Source organism: Mchenga conophoros, linkage group LG19, assembly GCF_057382185.1.
Source record: "Mchenga conophoros isolate Kocher_MC1m ecotype Shallow Benthic linkage group LG19, M_conophoros_male_GT1.1, whole genome shotgun sequence".
In the NCBI taxonomy this organism is placed as follows: domain Eukaryota; kingdom Metazoa; phylum Chordata; class Actinopteri; order Cichliformes; family Cichlidae; genus Mchenga; species Mchenga conophoros.
The window spans coordinates 27799429-27817556 of record NC_140544.1 but is presented as its reverse complement, the minus strand read 5'-3'; the positions used below and the strand labels follow the sequence as shown (position 1 = coordinate 27817556).

General features: G+C 39.8%; 2 protein-coding genes across 7 annotated transcripts in view; both read left to right on the top strand.

Moving 5' to 3' along the window:
* Positions 1–8967, top strand: part of mboat2a (membrane bound O-acyltransferase domain containing 2a) — a 46511-nt gene extending 37544 nt beyond the window's left edge. Inside the window, exons 7-14 of the mRNA XM_085257135.1 lie at positions 196–250; positions 1496–1682; positions 2257–2449; positions 3036–3139; positions 3237–3301; positions 3574–3706; positions 4498–4649; positions 6179–8967. Coding sequence (XP_085113261.1) covers positions 196–250; positions 1496–1682; positions 2257–2449; positions 3036–3139; positions 3237–3301; positions 3574–3706; positions 4498–4649; positions 6179–6347 — 1058 coding nt within the window. The 3' untranslated portion in view covers positions 6348–8967. The remainder of the gene's footprint in view (positions 1–195; positions 251–1495; positions 1683–2256; positions 2450–3035; positions 3140–3236; positions 3302–3573; positions 3707–4497; positions 4650–6178) is intronic.
* Positions 8968–9537: 570 nt separating this feature from the next.
* Positions 9538–18128, top strand: part of kidins220a (kinase D-interacting substrate 220a) — a 45468-nt gene continuing 36877 nt past the window's right edge. For 5 of the 6 annotated variants that reach the window (XM_085258427.1, XM_085258426.1, XM_085258425.1 and 2 more), the window contains exons 1-7: positions 9538–9666; positions 13064–13222; positions 14479–14577; positions 15270–15368; positions 16554–16652; positions 16997–17095; positions 17311–17409. In XM_085258427.1, coding sequence (XP_085114553.1) covers positions 13091–13222; positions 14479–14577; positions 15270–15368; positions 16554–16652; positions 16997–17095; positions 17311–17409 — 627 coding nt within the window. In that variant the 5' untranslated portion in view covers positions 9538–9666; positions 13064–13090. Of the gene's footprint in view, positions 9667–11105; positions 11207–13063; positions 13223–14478; positions 14578–15269; positions 15369–16553; positions 16653–16996; positions 17096–17310; positions 17410–18128 lie in introns of those variants that run through there. The other variant, XM_085258423.1, reaches the window with a different exon arrangement.

Genomic DNA, 18128 nt, shown 5'->3' with positions numbered 1-18128 from the left:
GTGGCAGGAGTGTAATCCATTTCAATCCATATCCTGTTGACAGAATAAAGAGCTAAAATAGCATAGTGTATTAGAAAAATGCTTGTGACCCTTAACAAGCTTAAAATAATGCGTGTGTGTGTGTGTGTGTGTGTGTGTTGTGAAGCTGTTATGCATGTCACCTGTTGGCATTGAAGTGTCTCTCTACATTTGTAGGTTTGACCAAGCGAGAAGGGCAGCTGACTCCCGGTCAGAAATACTTTGCTATCAGGTATGTGACTCAGGTATGTTTTTGATGCTTTAAATGATGAGTTCACTGAATCAAGTGGAATTAAAAAGCTGCTGTGATTTTTAAATTGGCATTCAGTCTGAGAGCAATGATCCTCTTTTCTTTAATAAAGGCGTTATTGCTTTCTGCATAGGCAATCGCCACACTGCCCTCCCCTTTCAGTCTCTCTGGCGCTGTCAAGCAGTTGTTAGGCACTCTGTATCTAGGAAACAACACATTGACTACTCTCTGGTGACTTGTACTGTGGGAATGCCTATCCCCTCCATCTATCCTGCTGTATAACTGACCCCCCCCCCCCCCCCCCCTTGGGTGGCTGTAGCTCAGGTGGCAGAGCAGGTCAGCCACTAATCAGAAGGTCGGTGGTTCGATCCCAGGCTGCCTCCTGGCTGCATGCCAAATATCCTTGGGCAAGATACTAACCCCATGTTTGCCTACTGGTGGTGGTCAGAGGGCCCGGTGGCGCCTGTGTCCGGCAGCCTCGCCTCTGTCAGTGCGCCCCAGGGCAGCTGTGGCTACAATGTAGCTTGCTATCGCCAGTGTGTGAATGTGTGTGTGAATGGGTGAATGACTGAATGTAGTGTAAAGCGCTTTGGGGTCCTATGGACTAGAAAAGCGCTATACAAATGCAGGCCATTTGTCATTCCTATTGGAGACCATAATGCAGCAAAAACAAAAGTAAAAGTAGTTGTTTAGAAACAGGTAGTTTATATTTGTTAAAAAGGTTAGAAAAGACTAGCCAATAAAAAGAACAGAATAGAAAAAAATGCACAGCAAAGAATAACACATATTTTACATGTGAATCTTACACAAACCAGCCTAGATGGTTATAAAACCGAGCAAACATAGTGATCACTAGAAGACCTACTCATTGTAGCTTTAAGGCCCTAGACATCACAATCCTTCGCTGGGCTACTCTGAGTCAGCCGCTTACTCTGAAATGGCTGCTGGGAAGGACATCCCGCATGTTCCAGCAGTCAGACTGTGCTTCACCTAGCAGATGAAATTTAAATAGGAAAAACTAGGAGAAAAAAAAGTCTCCAGGGTCAGTCGAGATTCTCCATCTTTGCTTGGACCGTTCAGTCGAATAAATCCTACTTCTTCTCAGTCGATATGGACAATACTGCTCTAAGGCATTATAACATGGGTTTAGTCACTCATATATGTTTGGTCTGGTTTCTGTAATGAATGGATGAATATTTTCTAATGTTCAATCCCTGTCTCCTCAAGTCGTATGCCCAGTTTGTTGGAATACTTGAGCTACAACTGTAACTTCATGGGGATCCTGGCAGGGCCAACCTGCTCCTACAACGACTACAAGGCCTTCATTGAAGGAACGTGCTACCAGCCGCGGCACCAGGAGAACGCCAACGGCAAGGAGAATGGAAAGTACAAGCAAACCGAACCCTCGCCCAAGGTACAAAGCACATTAGTGGACACAGTTAAGTTCCATTTAGATTGGTTAGGCAGATGAGCCTAACGGTCAATACAAAATTGCAGTTTTTACTTGACAGAAGGTACTATCTTGAATCTTGAATGCACATAACTGTGATGTAAAATTGCACATTTCGATAAAAGGCCCAAAGTGGAGCAGTCCTAAGAATAATATATTGCCATACATATACAGGGTTTTGATTTGCGTGACAGAAACTGGGACATTACTGGGAATTTGTGACGCAAATATCGAAACCTCAAGGTTTTTCATATATTCTTGATGCATAATGCATTAATAATTTAACGACAGTCCAAGATTAGCGTTTGTGTTTAAGTGTTTCATAAAAGAAAGGAACAAAGTGAAAACAGATGTTGCTAAATATAAAACATGAAAGGATTCTCAAGGACTTGATTTACCTTCCAATCAGCTTAACCGGGTTTCTGTAGAATAACATCACCTCTCGTCATGTTGCCAGCGTTCGTTTTTGAATATAATAGAGTGCACCGAGTTTAATTGGATTGCTTAATTGCTTTTATTGTCTCCCACCTTTGTCCAGAATGATGTCATCTCCAAGCTGTGTACCTGTGCTATCTCGCTGGCCGTCTATCTGTCCCTCTACAAGCTACTCCCAGTGGAGCGCTCGATAGACGACGACTTTGTAAACTCCACACCCTTCCATCTCCAGGTTGTCTACCTTTACTTGGCAATGCTGGCGCTGAGGCCAAAGTACTACTTTGTCTGGACGCTCGGTGAGTTTGACTTGGCTTTCTTATCAGTGAATAACACATTTCCTCCCATAAATGTGTTATTCAGAGATTTGAATCTGTCATTTGAATGTTTACAAATAAAATCTGTATATTCTGATTTTATGCAGATTTTAAACATTTGCATAAACACTGTATATCCTTATGCTGGAAAGGAAACAGTCTTTAAATAACATGTGTAACGTGCACAAAATGTTAGGAAGAGCTGGGACAGGAGAGGGAGGAAATACCTTATGCCTACTGGCATTCAAATTTTCAAATTTGGTGATAAGCTGGACAGTCTGATGAAATGTGTGTCTATAAGTGTTACTAAGATCATATTGCTCAACCCCACTGCCTCTTTAAGTTTTATAATTGAACTTGTCTATGTGAAATGCAACCTCAAGATATTTTTTGAGGTAACAGTGCCATCTAGTGGTGAAGATCTAGTGGTGTCGCGCTTAATTTTAGACAAACGCATCCAAGGCTCCATTTGTTTCCGTCACTACTTTACAAACTGCAGGGAGGGAAGCTCTTGTCATTCTTTACTGTAGTCGCTCTACTCTGAAGCCCATGTACCTCTGTCCCGCAGCTGATGCTATCAACAATGCTGCCGGATTCGGCTTCAACGGATACAACAAAGATGGCTCCCCACGGTGGGATCTGATATCAAATCTCAGAATTCTGGACATTGAGGTCTGGATCTTTGTTCTCATTTTATTATTTTGTATCCAGATAAAGCTACTTTTTATGTAAAGCCTGAAAGAATATTTTTTTCTGTATTCGTTTTCAGTTCGCCACCAGTTTCAAGTTGTTCCTAGACAATTGGAACATTCAAACAGCTCTTTGGCTTAAGAGGTAAGAGCATTTCTGTTATAATGCTGTAGCTTTCTTAGTCTGCAAGAGAACAAGTTGTGCATGTATATTGTCCTTGACACATAAGCAAAAATGTTTGCTTGATACCTGCATCATTTATGTGGAGACATTTTACAGAACCTATAATCTGAAGCATTTGTATTTGATGCAGTGAACTTAAATTAGACAGTTTTGCCCATTTATGAGATTTTGATTCATTGGTCTCCACTTTTTTGGACTGAGCGCTAGATGTACGCGTTATGTTTTCTTCTCAGGGTGTGCTACGAGCGCTGTCCCATTAACCCCACTGCTGCCACCTTCCTGCTGTCAGCCATGTGGCACGGGGTGTACCCTGGCTACTATCTGACCTTCCTTACTGGCATCGGCATGACCATGGCTGCACGTGCAGTGAGTACACGCAGTGCACACTGTTCAATTGATGAAAAGCTTCTGAATTTGCATATTACTTACTTTCAAAAAACTTGCATTAAAATTTTGCTACAAAAATTGATTTGTTTGCCACCGCCATACTAGACTTTAAGACCTCTATAGATTTACCACAGCTACTTAACAGACCAACGAACACACAACAAAATCACTTAATGGATTGCAAGTGGATAATAATGAAGTAGTGTGCCACTTGAACCTCATTTTGAGCGTGAGGCCATTACCACTAATCTCAGCAAAGCCAGACATCTTCATTCCAGTTATGTCAAAAGAGGAGACAGGAGGAGATTTATGCAGAGACAGTGGACTGATAGTACACTAGGAATGCATTAAATCTCTGGATAAAAGAGATAAAATGCAGAAACGGTCAATTTTGTGTGCGGGGCAGTGAGTTGTGAGTTTCTGCAGCGACTGTATCCTTCTTTATCTGAAGGAAGACAAGCAGAGCATTGACCTAGTTATGCCAACTTCTGGCCTTTGCCACACAAAGCTGTTTCAGAGATAGATTCCTCCTAAGATCTACAAGGGACAGAAAGAGACGGCGCAAAAGAAAGATGGGCAGATAATGAGTGGAAGCCGACAGTAATCCCTGCTGTCATGTGGAGATTTTTGGAACTAGGTCAGTTAGCTCAACTTTAGTCTATCGTACGGAAGAGTGGGTAGAGTATAATTCGAACTTTACAGCTTCATTTACCTAAAATGTTTAAATTGACAAGTTGAACTTGCAGTAAGAAAAATACTTTCTCTTTCAGGTAAGGCACAACATCAGGCCGTACTTCCTGGTGTCTGACTCATACAAGGGCATCTATGATGTGATCACGTGGGCATGGACTCAGGTGGCCATTAGTTATACAGTGGCGCCATTTGTGCTACTTGCAGTAGGACCCTCACTCAAGTTCTACAGGTACGTCTATGAGCTTCTTATACACTGTGGAGTAGGAGACACAATGTCAGCCTTTCTTATTTTAAAAAAATACATTCATTTTGCAAGCAATTCTGTTGTGTGAGATTACCGTGGTATTGTAGCAAACTTAAACTTTATTATTGTTGTAGTATTAAAAATGTAAATGAAATCGTTGCCCGTAGTGTTGAAATTTACATGTTTTTATTAGCCTGTCAGGCGGTAATGGTTAACGAGACAGCTTTAAGATTGAAGGATGAGGAGGAAATAAAACAAGTGACCTTAACATTGACCAGTCACTGCAAAGAAATTACGATCCAAACATCAACAACAGCTGCTAGACAGGCAGTAAAGAACAGACACTGTAGTAGTGATGTGCGAATCATGAATGAATCGTTCAATACTCGAGAATCACTTTACTGACTCGTGACTCATGATTCACAAGCCCAACTGACACACTGACTCATCCCTGTTGCTATTAGCAAACTAATTTCATTAGTAGAAATATATCTAGCTTATAATTAAAATTGTGTGGGGGGAAAAAAACAACAGCCAGTTTCTTAACAAAAACATTTCTGCTCTGAACTGGAAGAAAAAACCCTGAGTCACATCAAGACAATAGCTCCTCGGTTCACAGTAGCATCGCTCTGCTAGCATGCTAACAGCACATTTGAGTTACTCGCCCCCTCCCTCTGTGCTGAATCATAGCATGAACGAATCACTCACTCCCTCCCTCCTTGCTCACAGCTTCGTCTTCTTCTTCTTGGTTTCTTAATGTTAAGAAACATTACTGAGCTGCAAATGTCATAAACCCATAGAGTACAAAATGGTAAATGGCCTGCATTTGTATAGCGCTTTACTCAGTCCCTAAGGACCCCAAAGTGCTTCACACTACATTCAGTCATTCACCCATTCACACACACATTCACACACTGGTGATTGCAAGCTACATTGTAGCCACTGACAGAGGCGAGGCTGCTGGACACTGGCGCCACTGGGCCCTCTGACCACCACCAGTAGGCAAACATGGGGTTAGTATCTTGCCCAAGGATATTTGGCATGCAGCCAGGAGGCAGCCTGGGATCGAACCACCGACCTTCTGATTAGTGGCTGACCTGCTCTGCCACCTGAGCTATAGCCACCCACAGAAAACATATCAAATGTTTAAACTGAGAAAATGTACCATTTTTAAGAAAAATATTAGTTTGTTTTCAATTTGATGGCAGCAACATTTCTCAAAAAAATTGGTAGAGCCATGTCTTGTAGCAGTCTATGAATATCCTGGAACTGAGGAGAGCCGGGCTGGACTTTTGGGAGAAGATTGTCTCATTTTTCAGTCCCGGGTCTTAATTTTTGTATTTTATGTCTGTGATGCGCCAGATGTTTTCTGTTGATGAAAGGTCTGACTGCAGGCAAGCTAAACTGGCTTGTTTGTTTGTTTGTTTACTACAAAGTCATGTTGTCAAACATGTGCAGTATGCAGTTTACTGTTGTCTTGTTAACAACATTCTCTCTCATCGATGTTTTCGCAGGACTTGGTACTTTGGGTTACATCTTCTATGTCTGCTGGTGGTCCTGGCCCTACCTGTCAAGTCGAAACGCCGGCAGGCCAAAGAGCAGCAGGACGACCTCCAGAAGGACAACCAGACAGATCACAACAGCACAGACAACAACTGCAACCAGAAAGAAAAGACCACATGAGGGTCGGGACGGTGACGCGCCGCCCCTTCAGCAGCAGAAACACTGAGACGAACTATAAACTACTGAGACCTGGAGTGTGTTGAGTCCGTTTACCTGACAAAGAACCAAATATCTCCTATCAGACAGAAAACACAAGTCTACATCCTGGCAAAAACTTCCAGTAGCAAGGCTGACAGCAATCACACTTCTGACATGGATACAAGACCAAGGTGAAGAAATGGCCAAGGTGTAAACTAATGAGCGGTAGTGGTTACTTTACAATACATTAGTGAAAACGAACACCTCCAAGCTGCCTTAAACCCTCTATGTACTTTGAAGGTGAAATAACAGTTTGAATGGCACGCTGCAGGAACCTAAATGCAGTTACACCAGTGTGGTTTCATGTAAGGTAAACAGATTTAAAGCGCAGTATGTGGAGGGTTTTTGTCATTGTCTGGGTACAAGCCTCTGTTAGGTGGCAACAGAAAACCGTGTACATGTAAAAGAAACATAACCTTTATCATCAGCTGCCAATTTCAAACAGGCCTTAGGATCCTCAACATATTGTTTGATTTCTATGTCTTTTTTTTTTTTTTTTTTTAATCTCTATTCCAGAAGAATTCACATTGTGTGTGTTTTGTACTTAGATGTTTGTGATGACACTAATTGAAATCCATTCTGAATGCTCTTTTGTTTTTTGTGGGATGACTTGACTATGCCTGAAAGAGAGAATCTCAAAGTGGAATTCAGATCTCATTCCTCTCCAGTCTAAAAGATTTAATAACTGGATATCTTTTTATATTTTTCATATCTGCTGCTTTTTTTTTTTTTTTTGTTGGGCAAAGAAGACTCATCTGATAAATGTGTGTTTCAAAGGGAGTTTGTTTACCCTATGGTAACTTAGAATACCTTTTAAGGCTTGTTGACTTGGGGTTCAGAATTATTATTATTTTTAAATTTCTGATATTTGTCTCATGACAGGTTTCCTCTGTGTTCAGTTGTTAAAACAAGTCTCCAAAATGATTTTAATTAACAGAATTCCTACAGAATTTACATCCTTCTTGAGTTATTTGTGCAGTAATTGTCTTAAGTCCTACAAACGCAACAGAAATCTAATCAGATCACCGCACTGACTTAGAAATAAAGTGTCAAATGGTCCATGCACAGTGCATAAAAGCACATAAAGAAACCAGTTACAGTTATATATGTATGTGACTTTATAGTATTGTACAAATTTCAAACACATAAGTCAGCTGTTGTGGTAAATGGTCTTATTTCATATTGTGTGCACTTAATGTTAGCCTAGGGGATGTTTCAGCATTTGCTGTATGGTGTTCCTGTTTCCTCATGTTGTTTTGGTCCGTGGCTCGCCTTATTAGCCTTCTAGAGTCCCTCAGTTGGACCTTATAACAGCGACTGCTGTGATATTTTTCTGAAATCATTAGATCGGATTAATGAATGATGTAGTTAATGAAAACATGGTGCAGAGAGGACCTTTTACAAGGCACCTCGCTGCTCTTTGAATAATAGTGACACATAAATGTACCTGTAAGAGCAAGATATAATCTTGGGATTTCAAAGCCCACAACATCACTTTGAAATTATGCTTCCTTTTTTTTTTTCTTTTTCCAAAAATCATTCTCAATAATTTAAGTTAAACTGATGCATTTGTTTCCTGTAAAGTAGTAACAAAGCAGCAGAGATGAGTTGGGGATTTTTCTTTCTTTTTTTTTTGGTTTTTAAGACTAAGATAACACTCGCATTTTCCTGCCATAACTTTGTGTGTGTGTACCAGTATTCATGTGACCCGTTGATGTGAACTCGACTTCACTATATTTGTAGCCTGGGCCCTGTGTAGGTGAGAGCGGCCCACCCAAGGGGAAAGGGATGTCATTGTTCAAAAGCATAGCGATTATTGCACTGCATGGCCACCCAAACCAGCAGATCAATGCAAACTGCTCCATATGTCCAAAGTGCCAAATCATAAATGGCGCATTTTGGGTTTTTTTTTCTTTTGTGTATAAGTGGGCCTGCGTGTGTGCGTGTGCGTGCCTGTGGAACATATTGGTTATTTTTGTGTCAGAAGGAAATTTATTGAAAGATTTGTATAACAGTACATTACAATTCTGATTTATGTGGGGGAATAAAGAGAACTTATTTTTAAACACTAACACTGCCATTATGTCATAAATGATTTGTTTTTGTCCTGTTAAAAAAAACGAAGTAATTTGTTTTTAAATGAATGCAAACACTAGTACAAAAGGGCTTTAGCTGCATATATCACATGTGCATATAACATTAACCTCCTAGGACCTGCCGTCCACATATGTGGACATTACATCATGGGTTATTTAGACCAAAATACACAATTTTGCTCTACAAGGGTCTAATATCCACTTACGAGGACATTATACTGCTACTGTTCTATCAAAATTAGTTTTTTCTTAAAAACAAAAATAAGGTAAAAAAATAAATAAAATCTGGTAATTCTTTGTTTTTACATTCATTGGGCCCCAATGTGACCAAATATCAAAGAGAAATTAAAAAAGCATGTCGTGGAAGAGTTCAGGTCTTAGGAGGTTAAGATTCTTGCATGTTAAAGAGAAACACGAGTAGAATCATTAAAATATATTAAAACATATTTATCAATTGGGTTTTTATCTTTTATTGATTTTTGTCTCTTTTTTTTTTTTTTTTTTTTTTTTTTAAACAATACTTGACTTGTGTGGATATATCCTTCATCCACCCAAAGTCAAAAAAATGGGGCAAACAAAAGGAATTGGCCTTATTTTCTGCTTTGTAGTGTAACAAAATTGCCATCATCATTAGATTATCCATCTACTGCTCCATGCACATCATAATGGGAATTGAGTACAAATTGGGGGGAGTATCCAGATGCTTTACTCAGGTTCAGTATTTATATTATACTTTAATAGGCGACCAAAGAAAAAGCTAAATATTTTGCTTTATATCAACAGAATTGCCTAAAAGCAACGCACAGCATGTAAGCTTTGTGCTTAAAGCTTATTTTAACTACTTGTTGAATTCAGAAAAATATTTTGTTGTGTTTTTAAACTCAGAACCTATAAAGTTACTGTTAAAACTGTAAAATTAATGTCGTACAGTAAAAACAAATCCCACCTCCCCGCTTTTTTCCCCCTGTTAGTTTTCTTGCCACATGTTACCCTGCTGTACTCTTGGGTGCGAGGAGGTGGAGTCTTACTGTAGCAGGTCGAGGCTCCTCTGTCAAATAGAAGCAAAGATATTATGGCTTAAAAAACGAAGACTTTGTGACTGGATTATCTGGACCGGAATTAAAATACAGAGCAACCCAGCGTAGGTAAGACTACTTTAAAAAATTGTTGGTGTACTTTTCTCCAGCTTTTTAGAGGAGATAAAAAAAATAAATAAAAATGTAGGGACCTGTTGGAAAGCTAACGCTAGCCTGTTAGCCCGTTTCCAGGTTTGGCTAGCTTGTGTTTTCAAGTTGCTTCCTAGTGATAGTGAACGGGAAGTCGCTGCTGTGTTTGCAATATCGTGTTTGCAAAAGACCTTTGTCAAGACACCGGAATAACCGAGCCACACTATTTCTAAACCTTTCTTCGCCTCGTCACATTTAAAGCCATCTGATTATATGCGCGTCATACAGATGTTCTTTTTTTTAAGAGTCATGGGGGTCAGAGCAGTGAACGCACCATAGACTTGGTGACTTTATATTATACACCGTATCAACATCGTTTAAATGGCACGATGTTGATACGGTGTTTTGCCTGTCAGTTTGTTGTGTCCATGAACTTTGTGCACGTTGCAAAGCCCACAGCCAAGCAGTTTAAGACTCTGTGTGTATCAAAAACATGAGACAGTTTTTGCTTATCCATATGACATTAGCAGACCCTGGTATGCATAAGGGAACTGAATCCTCAGCAGTTTCATACCCACATGACTGGTCATAAAAAGCTGACAGGTTAAATTTAGAGACCCTATCCAGTGTTGCTTAGTTCCCTTCTAACATTTGAATGCGTTCAGATAACCAAACAGCTGACGTGGAGTTTTATTTGATGGTTTGTGATGTTAGCTAGTGCTCTGTGTTTTTATATAAACACTATAAATGTCATGTTTATGTCAGTTTTCCAGCTGGAAACAAAGAGAATTGGGTTGCAAGTAACAAGTGTTTTCATTACTGATTAGAATTTATTATTTTCTTGGTCGATTTGACTTTTGGACATTAAAATGCCAGAAAACCGAACTTCTAAAGCCAGTTTCTTGTTTTGTCAGGGCAGCAACACAATTTATTTGATAAATTGTCACATTTAAGAATGGGTTAGAAAATAACTTGCAGTGATCGACTGATTTATTTGGTAATCCTTTGTTTTTCTTTATTTTTGTATCCAGAATCCTGTGTGTAGATCATTTTTATAGCACTAATTCACTTTCACAAGAACTGTGTTCATTTTCATTAATAACAGTAAATTGTTTGGTTTTCTACTATATTGTTGGGTGATTCAAAGGGTTAGTTTAATATTTAATTTTAATTGATCAGCACCTGAGTCATTGTAAACACTGTGATTATAGTGATACTAAAGTGACAGCTCCCATGCTACTTTATTGCATTATCTGTAAAATTAAGTCATACAGATGAGTCCAAACATCCTAATTGGCCTTTTATCTTTATCAGTCGGTGCCAAGCCATTGCATGTAATGAATGAATATCTGGTCGTGTGCCTCTATTGTGTTGGGTGAGGATGGGCGTAGGCCAGCCCCCTCATCTAATATTCAGCTGTTTGTAAAAAGGGGGGGATGCTGAGCCTGAGCCTGGCAGTGCTTGTTGAAACTGTGTGCAGCTGAGCAGAGAACCACTGCCAGTTTTACCCTTCACGAAGGTAAGAGTTTCTTTTGTAGTAATGTTTTCTGGAGATTGTAGGTCTTATTTTCCCTTCTTTCTCCAGCAGCTTATTTTTGATGTTTTTTCTTTCTTTCTTTTTTACTGGTTTATTGTCTCTGAGCTTTAGTGTGCATGTGTTTTGTGAAAAAGATGCGATTGAGCTCCACTCTGATCACTGCTGAACAGGGAGAGAGCACTTAATGTTTACTGATTGGTTCTTGGGTGTATTTGTCCACCCATTATGCTGAGAGGCAAGAAGCTGGGGAGGGTGTGTCAACAGGCTCCAATTGCTTTGACTGTAAACAAAGGATTTTTTTCTCACCTCTTCCTGGCACTGTCTAATATGGGCAAATGGTTACCAGGCGATCCCTGACTGAAAATATAAAGAATTCAGAAAAAAAAGGTTAAATATTTGCATTGATTGGTTACTCTGCATTTGAGTAAACTGCCAGGCCTTTGTACTGACAGCCCAAGAGGCATGTGACATTTGAGTGTTTATTGACCTGAGCTTGAGCTGCTTGTCTGAAGGATTATGGTGAAATATTGAGCCGTATATAAAGCCCATTGCCAGGGCAACTTACAAGCAATGAATGGAGCTGATTAATTCTTTGTTACTGTGGCAGGAAGTAGGTCTGACCATTAGGAAAGAGCCCAACTTGATGAATGATTAATGAGTGCTTTTATCGATTGGCTGAATCCCTAATTCCTGTAAAAACCCCTTTCAAAAAAAAACATATTTTAGGGGCTTTTTCTTGTCCAGATATATTATACAGTACATTTATGGGAGTTTTGTGCCATTTTATCTTAAACTGGGAATATCTTTTCTAAATATAGAGTAAGTCAATACCCAGTAGTTAAAGTGTCAAAGAAAAAAACAAACCTTGGCCGTCCAGTTAAGGTAAAAAGGCTTAAAATGACTCAGTAAATTTAGAAACATGCTTGTCTCTGGGTTTAGGATAATTCTTGAGAATGGTTCACTCCAATTATAGATAATCTCGCTCCAGTGGGTTATGTGCATTGATTTGTCATATAGTCACTGCGTCTTACTGCTTTTTTCCTATCGGTGCTAAAGTACTTTTAGGGAGAACTCTGCTTTTTTCTTGTGTACAAAAGTTCCGCAATGTCCAATTTCAGGAAGTGGAGGAGGGTAGAAAAGGCTGGCTCTGATATAATTGGAGCAAACAGTCGAGTGCACCGATTGTCCTAGCCTTTATTACATCAGAGAGTCAAAGTTTAAAGACTATTGTTTGTCTTCATTGGTATTTGATGGCTTGGTTAACTATCTTGAGCAGAGCTTTGTGATTGCTCAGCCTTCATTATACTGAGTGGACAAATTTCAGTCAGTGTTTTCAGCCTCAGCAGACAGACTGAACGAAACTGAAGAGAACTAACAGCCCCTGCTCATCCCTGTGTAATAAGCTTGTTTAATAGATTGTAAGTATGGTTATAATGATACTTTAACATGATATTAAAAGATTTGTAATGACCTCTGAAATGCACGCTCAAAAAAAATTGTCCTGATAATTTGTGATCGATAATATAGTTGCATTAGAGTGGATATTGCAACATGTCGAACTTTTTATATGTGTGTTTCTTAAATATTATACTTTAATGTGTACACCATCTAGTTTCTGCTGTATTGTTATTGCTTGTATGTATGCATGCAAGTTGGGGTTTGGACAGTGGTGATTTATTCCACTGCATCACTTCAAAGGCACGCCACACCTCTTCCCGGTCACGATTTTAACTTCTTGTTTGTCTCTTAGAAGTGCTGTATATTTAGCTGCACAGGCCACAAAGCTATTGTTGTGCTCTTTAGCTCATTGTGAATGCTGCTTTTGCTCTCATTCTGCAGGGGTGTATAGCTGGTTAGCTGTCAACCATGGATACCAGCACGTCCCTAAAGATGACCTCTCTGGCTGTCCAGAGTCTGTTCAGCTATGTGGACGAGGAGAACCTGGCTGCCATCAAAGCGCATTTGGACATGTTCACGGATGTGGACAGCAGGAGTGATGTAAGCCACATCACAGCAGCCTTAATGTTGGCTCTAGAAGTTCAGGGAAGAATAAGCAGTAATTAAAGGCTCTTTAAAATAACTTTAGTTGGTGTTATGTAGGAAAACTGAAATCCTTCTGTGTGGAGTTTGTGTCCTCTTCCTGTTCAAAAACATACTTGTTAGGTTAATTGGTGATTCTTGGCTTTAGGTGAGAATATGAATGGTTGTTTGTGCTTGCCTTATGAAGGACTGGTGACCTCTCCAGGCTGTTTCCTATCTCTCACCCAAAATCAGCTTGGATTGGCTCCAGCTAGTAGCTAAGAAAATGAATGGATGGATGAAGATATAGTACTCATAAAACATTATTATTTTATTATCTTTTGCGTTCTTAATTATTTTTGATAACATTTTAGATATCTCTTGTCGCTGCAACTAAAAGGTCAGCTACTGTTTTACAACAGTAAAGAAATTGTTTATTATGTGCACTTAGTACTCATAGGACGTTATTGCAGTATACCCTGAAAGACACAGAGGGATAGAGCTTAGAAGGGAATATAAACATCCGAGGCCATTAAAAGGTAATGCAGTATCTCCACACTATGTGTACTGTACACTGTACGATTGTAGCAGCTGTAAGTAGCCTGATTCCTGTATTTGCAACATATACAATCTTAAAGGATAATGCCAGTGAGATGATATTTTGTCAAGAAATCCTACAAAAAGACCAGAACTCCAAAACTGAACCGATCCTACTACTAATAAGTATTTTCATGTAGCCAAAATCTGATTGTTGCACATTGCTGTTTGTTTCCATGTTTGTCTATATAGGTGCTGTAGTTTATGCACAGTGCTTGTATAGACACCCTCTTGCTGTTGCTGTAATTACCACAAAGTGCTAAATTTCCTGCAAATGAGTCCCGAGTTACATATAGGAGCATTTACCAAAAAAAAATAGAGCACATAGCAGGTTGTTAAAAGATTAAAGAAATAAAATTGTGCGGCGACAGACAGTCTGGTACCCGAGTAGAGCAGATTTTGTAATTTTAGGCTTTACATGAATTTGTTGACAAAGAAAAATTGAGACAATTCCAGACCTCTCCCTTAATGTGGAAAATATCAAGCAGCGTGTAGACTTGTATGGGACAGTAATCAGTTATGTTACTGTACATGAAGTCATAAAATCGTTGGACCTATCTGTCATTTTGTTCCAGTGACGTCTTATTTCATTTGTATTGGATAATCAACCACCTGTACTCCGCGTCTCCTTGTTTCAGAATGGACAGACTCCCCTCATGGTGGCAGCAGAGCAGGGCAGTCTGGAAATAGTGCAGGAGCTCATTAAGAGAGGAGCCAACGTTAACTTGGACGATATTGTAAGTTCTCAAATGCACACGCACGTGTCATCTCTTAATAAAGAGCACAGCCCCAAACATGAGTAAACGCAATGTACGCAGAATGGAGGGACAGGTGAAAAACAGTGCGGTCATTTAAACCACATCATCCACTTGACAAAGAAGACATAACTAGTGGCCTTGATGTTCCATCTTGCTGAACTCACCACATTCGGGCTTAGCCCTCAGCTGTTATGATCCGTCATGAGCCATAATGACAGCTTATTACATACTTTTACCTTCGCTCATTTGAGTAAATGACAGGATCCACTCACTAGCCAACACCCTGCAACTTCAGATCCCAGCACACACTCACGCACGCACGCATGCAGCCTCCTACTTCGACGCACGCATGCATTGCTCTCACACCACTTATTAACATCTCACGTAATGTAACCTATTATTACACATGGCGCACTCAAAGTCAAAGAAGAGAGGAAGTTTTCCATTTCGTAGTCCTGTCCGTGTCTCACACTCGCGCTCTGTGACACCTTTGTCTCTCGATGCGACACCGCGTTCCCATGAGCACCTGGTACGACCAGCTGGTAGGTGCGGTTTTCTTTTTTTTTTTTCTAACCATCCTCGAGCGTCCCATTTATTGCTCTGACAGATGCTCTGTCAACTGGATTTAGAGAATGGGAGTTCTCAAAGTAACAGGTAGTGTCTGTGTACAGGACTGCTGGACGGCGCTGATCTCGGCAGCTAAGGAGGGACACATCGAGGTGGTGAGGGACTTGCTGGAGAACAATGCTAACCTTGAGCACAGAGACATGGTGAGAATGTAGACAGTGTGAAATTTTTCCTCATTTAAAATATGTAAAGTTTGTGTTTACTGTACTACAAATACAAAGGAGCAAAAATGAAATTTGGCTAGAAAACTGGGCTCCCAACATCTAGCTAGCCTTGTGGGTGAAACGTGATCCAACACCTGTTACGTATTGGCCAATAGCCTTTTGTTTTGCTTTAGCTCCTCACTAACTCCCCTTACTTTCAATCAGTGTTACCAAATAAAGTCTTAAATGTATTTGGGGTATATTGCTGAGCTGGAACAAGCTCCAAGCACAACCAAAATGACTTAATTTACGATAATATAAAAAAAAAAGGCTAGATAGCTTAACAACAGAAAAGAAAAAGACCTCAAATCAGTCTTATGAATTTACTGAAATGGTATATATTCCTTTTATATTTATTAATGCTTTCTGTTTGATGTGACAGTTCCACTGCTGCTTGAACAGAGTAATGCATTAGCTTGGAAATCGACCTAAAATTAAATTACTTTCTGTCTGATGGCTCCTTTCTAGTAGTAATCCCATTTACTGGGCTCTGGTTGTCTTTGCATGGGCAGTGATATGATTTAGTTACTTCGTCAGAGGCAAAGACTCGACAGTAACCAAACTATAGAAGCTTTTTTCTGTATTAATAAGATTAAAAGCAATGCTTAGGAAATATGATCTACATGTTGTTCCTAACTGGGCTGAAATCCTGGGAGAAATGTTAAAAAACACAGTAAGGATAGTGAAAACTAACAGTCTTTATGTATCACCGTGTATCAAAGGATACATTTGCTTTCGTATTATGTACCAGACATGTACATTATAAATCCTTGGCCTCTGCAACTCCATGGCAATGAGTCAGGAGGTGGGCTGACTCATTGGCGTTCATGGTGTGTCTAAGCTGCGTAGGAGAGATCACAGTCAGTCATCACAGTGGGATTATAATAAACGACACTGTGTGATACTTCACTTACTGGGTCACGTCATCTTTAAATAGCACATTTTCCAACCACAAAATCTGTCTAGATCTGTACTAGCCTGTAAGGTCAGTACTGTTGTTTGTCTTCCTCTTTATTATAATAAAATAAACTGAATATTACATGTGTTGTGTGTGTTGCTGTTTTCTGATCGTGTACACTTAAACTCCTCACTAGCTGAACTAGATTATCTGTGTTTTCTACTTAGGGAGGCTGGACTGCTCTCATGTGGGCAGCCTATAAAGGTCGTACAGATGTGGCCCAGCTGCTTTTGGAAAAAGGATCCAACCCTAACATCACTGGACAGGTATAAAAACTCAACACAGCATTGTTATTTGTATGTTATCTGTGTCTTCTGAAATCTTTGGGCATCTGTGATCTGATAATCTGAATAAAGACATTATTTGGTTTGTTTGTTATGATTTTAAACTCTGTGTAAATGCAGGGAAATAGAGAGAAATGTCTCATTTTAAATAAGTGGTAAAAGTCAGTAAATTTGAGAATTAAAGATAAAAAAGGGGTAAGCACCGCAGTGCTTTGCCTCTCCCCATCATCTGCTTTTACAGCTTGAAGCATTTGTATGACCGCGGGCTTAACACTGATCATTAGTTACTGTCAGCATGACTACACGGCTGTCCTCTGCCCCAACAGTACAGCGTCTACCCCATTATCTGGGCGGCAGGTCGAGGCCACGCAGAGATTGTCCGTCTCCTGCTGGAGCACGGAGCCAAGGTCAATTGCTCAGACAAGGTAACTACATACTGACAGATGCTCATTATTTACTTGCTTTAAATCCCACATAAGATGTGCTTTGTGGTTAGGACTCGGTCTAAAAGAACATTCTTATTCCCCAAGTGCCTTTCCTCTGTCCTGGGCCTCTTATTTGTTGCCCTTCCTTCATGATTAATCAATCTCTAGGTTGTTGATTGAATCATCTCTTGCACTCTGTCATTTTTTATTTGTAGTATGGCACCACTCCTTTGATCTGGGCAGCCCGGAAGGGCCACTATGACTGTGTGATGCACCTCTTGGCCAATGGAGCTGATGTAGACCAGGAAGGAGCAGTAAGTAGACTGTCAGTAGCATTCAGCAGTGATGCTAATTGTTTCATATAAAAATGGACACACTGTGTCAAAGGGAGTGTTTTCCTTTCTGTGTAAATTATTTTGATTACGAGTCAAGCTGTACATTAGGCAGCACCTCAGCTGTAGTTCACATAACTATAAACAAGACAGTGCTGTCATTTATTTCAAGGACTACTCCACACAGATGTAAGTACTCAAGAACTTCATTTGGCATTAGTTGTGATGATGCCACTAAAGGTTTCAGCAAAGTCACTTTTATTATTAATAAAAATAGTGTTCTTAATTATTTTGTGTCTGGAATGTTTGAGTAGCAGCATTATTTATTTTATTTCCACACGAACAAAACACAATCTTAACCCCCCCCAAATGATTTCTGCAATGTAGTGCATCTGTGCTGCTTCAAGTCATGTTGCATCTATGCTAATACAAAGTGAATGATGCGCTTTTTTTACGTGCTGCATCAGTAATCGGATGGAACTGTCATAGCTAATGTTACAGAGCAGTTTAAAAGGCAGTGACTAAGAGACTGTGGAGTTTGCAAAACCCGGGTTATTAGGCTCTTTAAGCTAGATTGTTCATTGACAGAAGGGTGTATTGTCTCTTAAAGCTCCTGAAATAAACAGGCATGCGGGAAAGGATGATCTTTACTGATAACTGCACATTTTTTGTTTGATAATAGGAATGAATAGCAAAAAGGG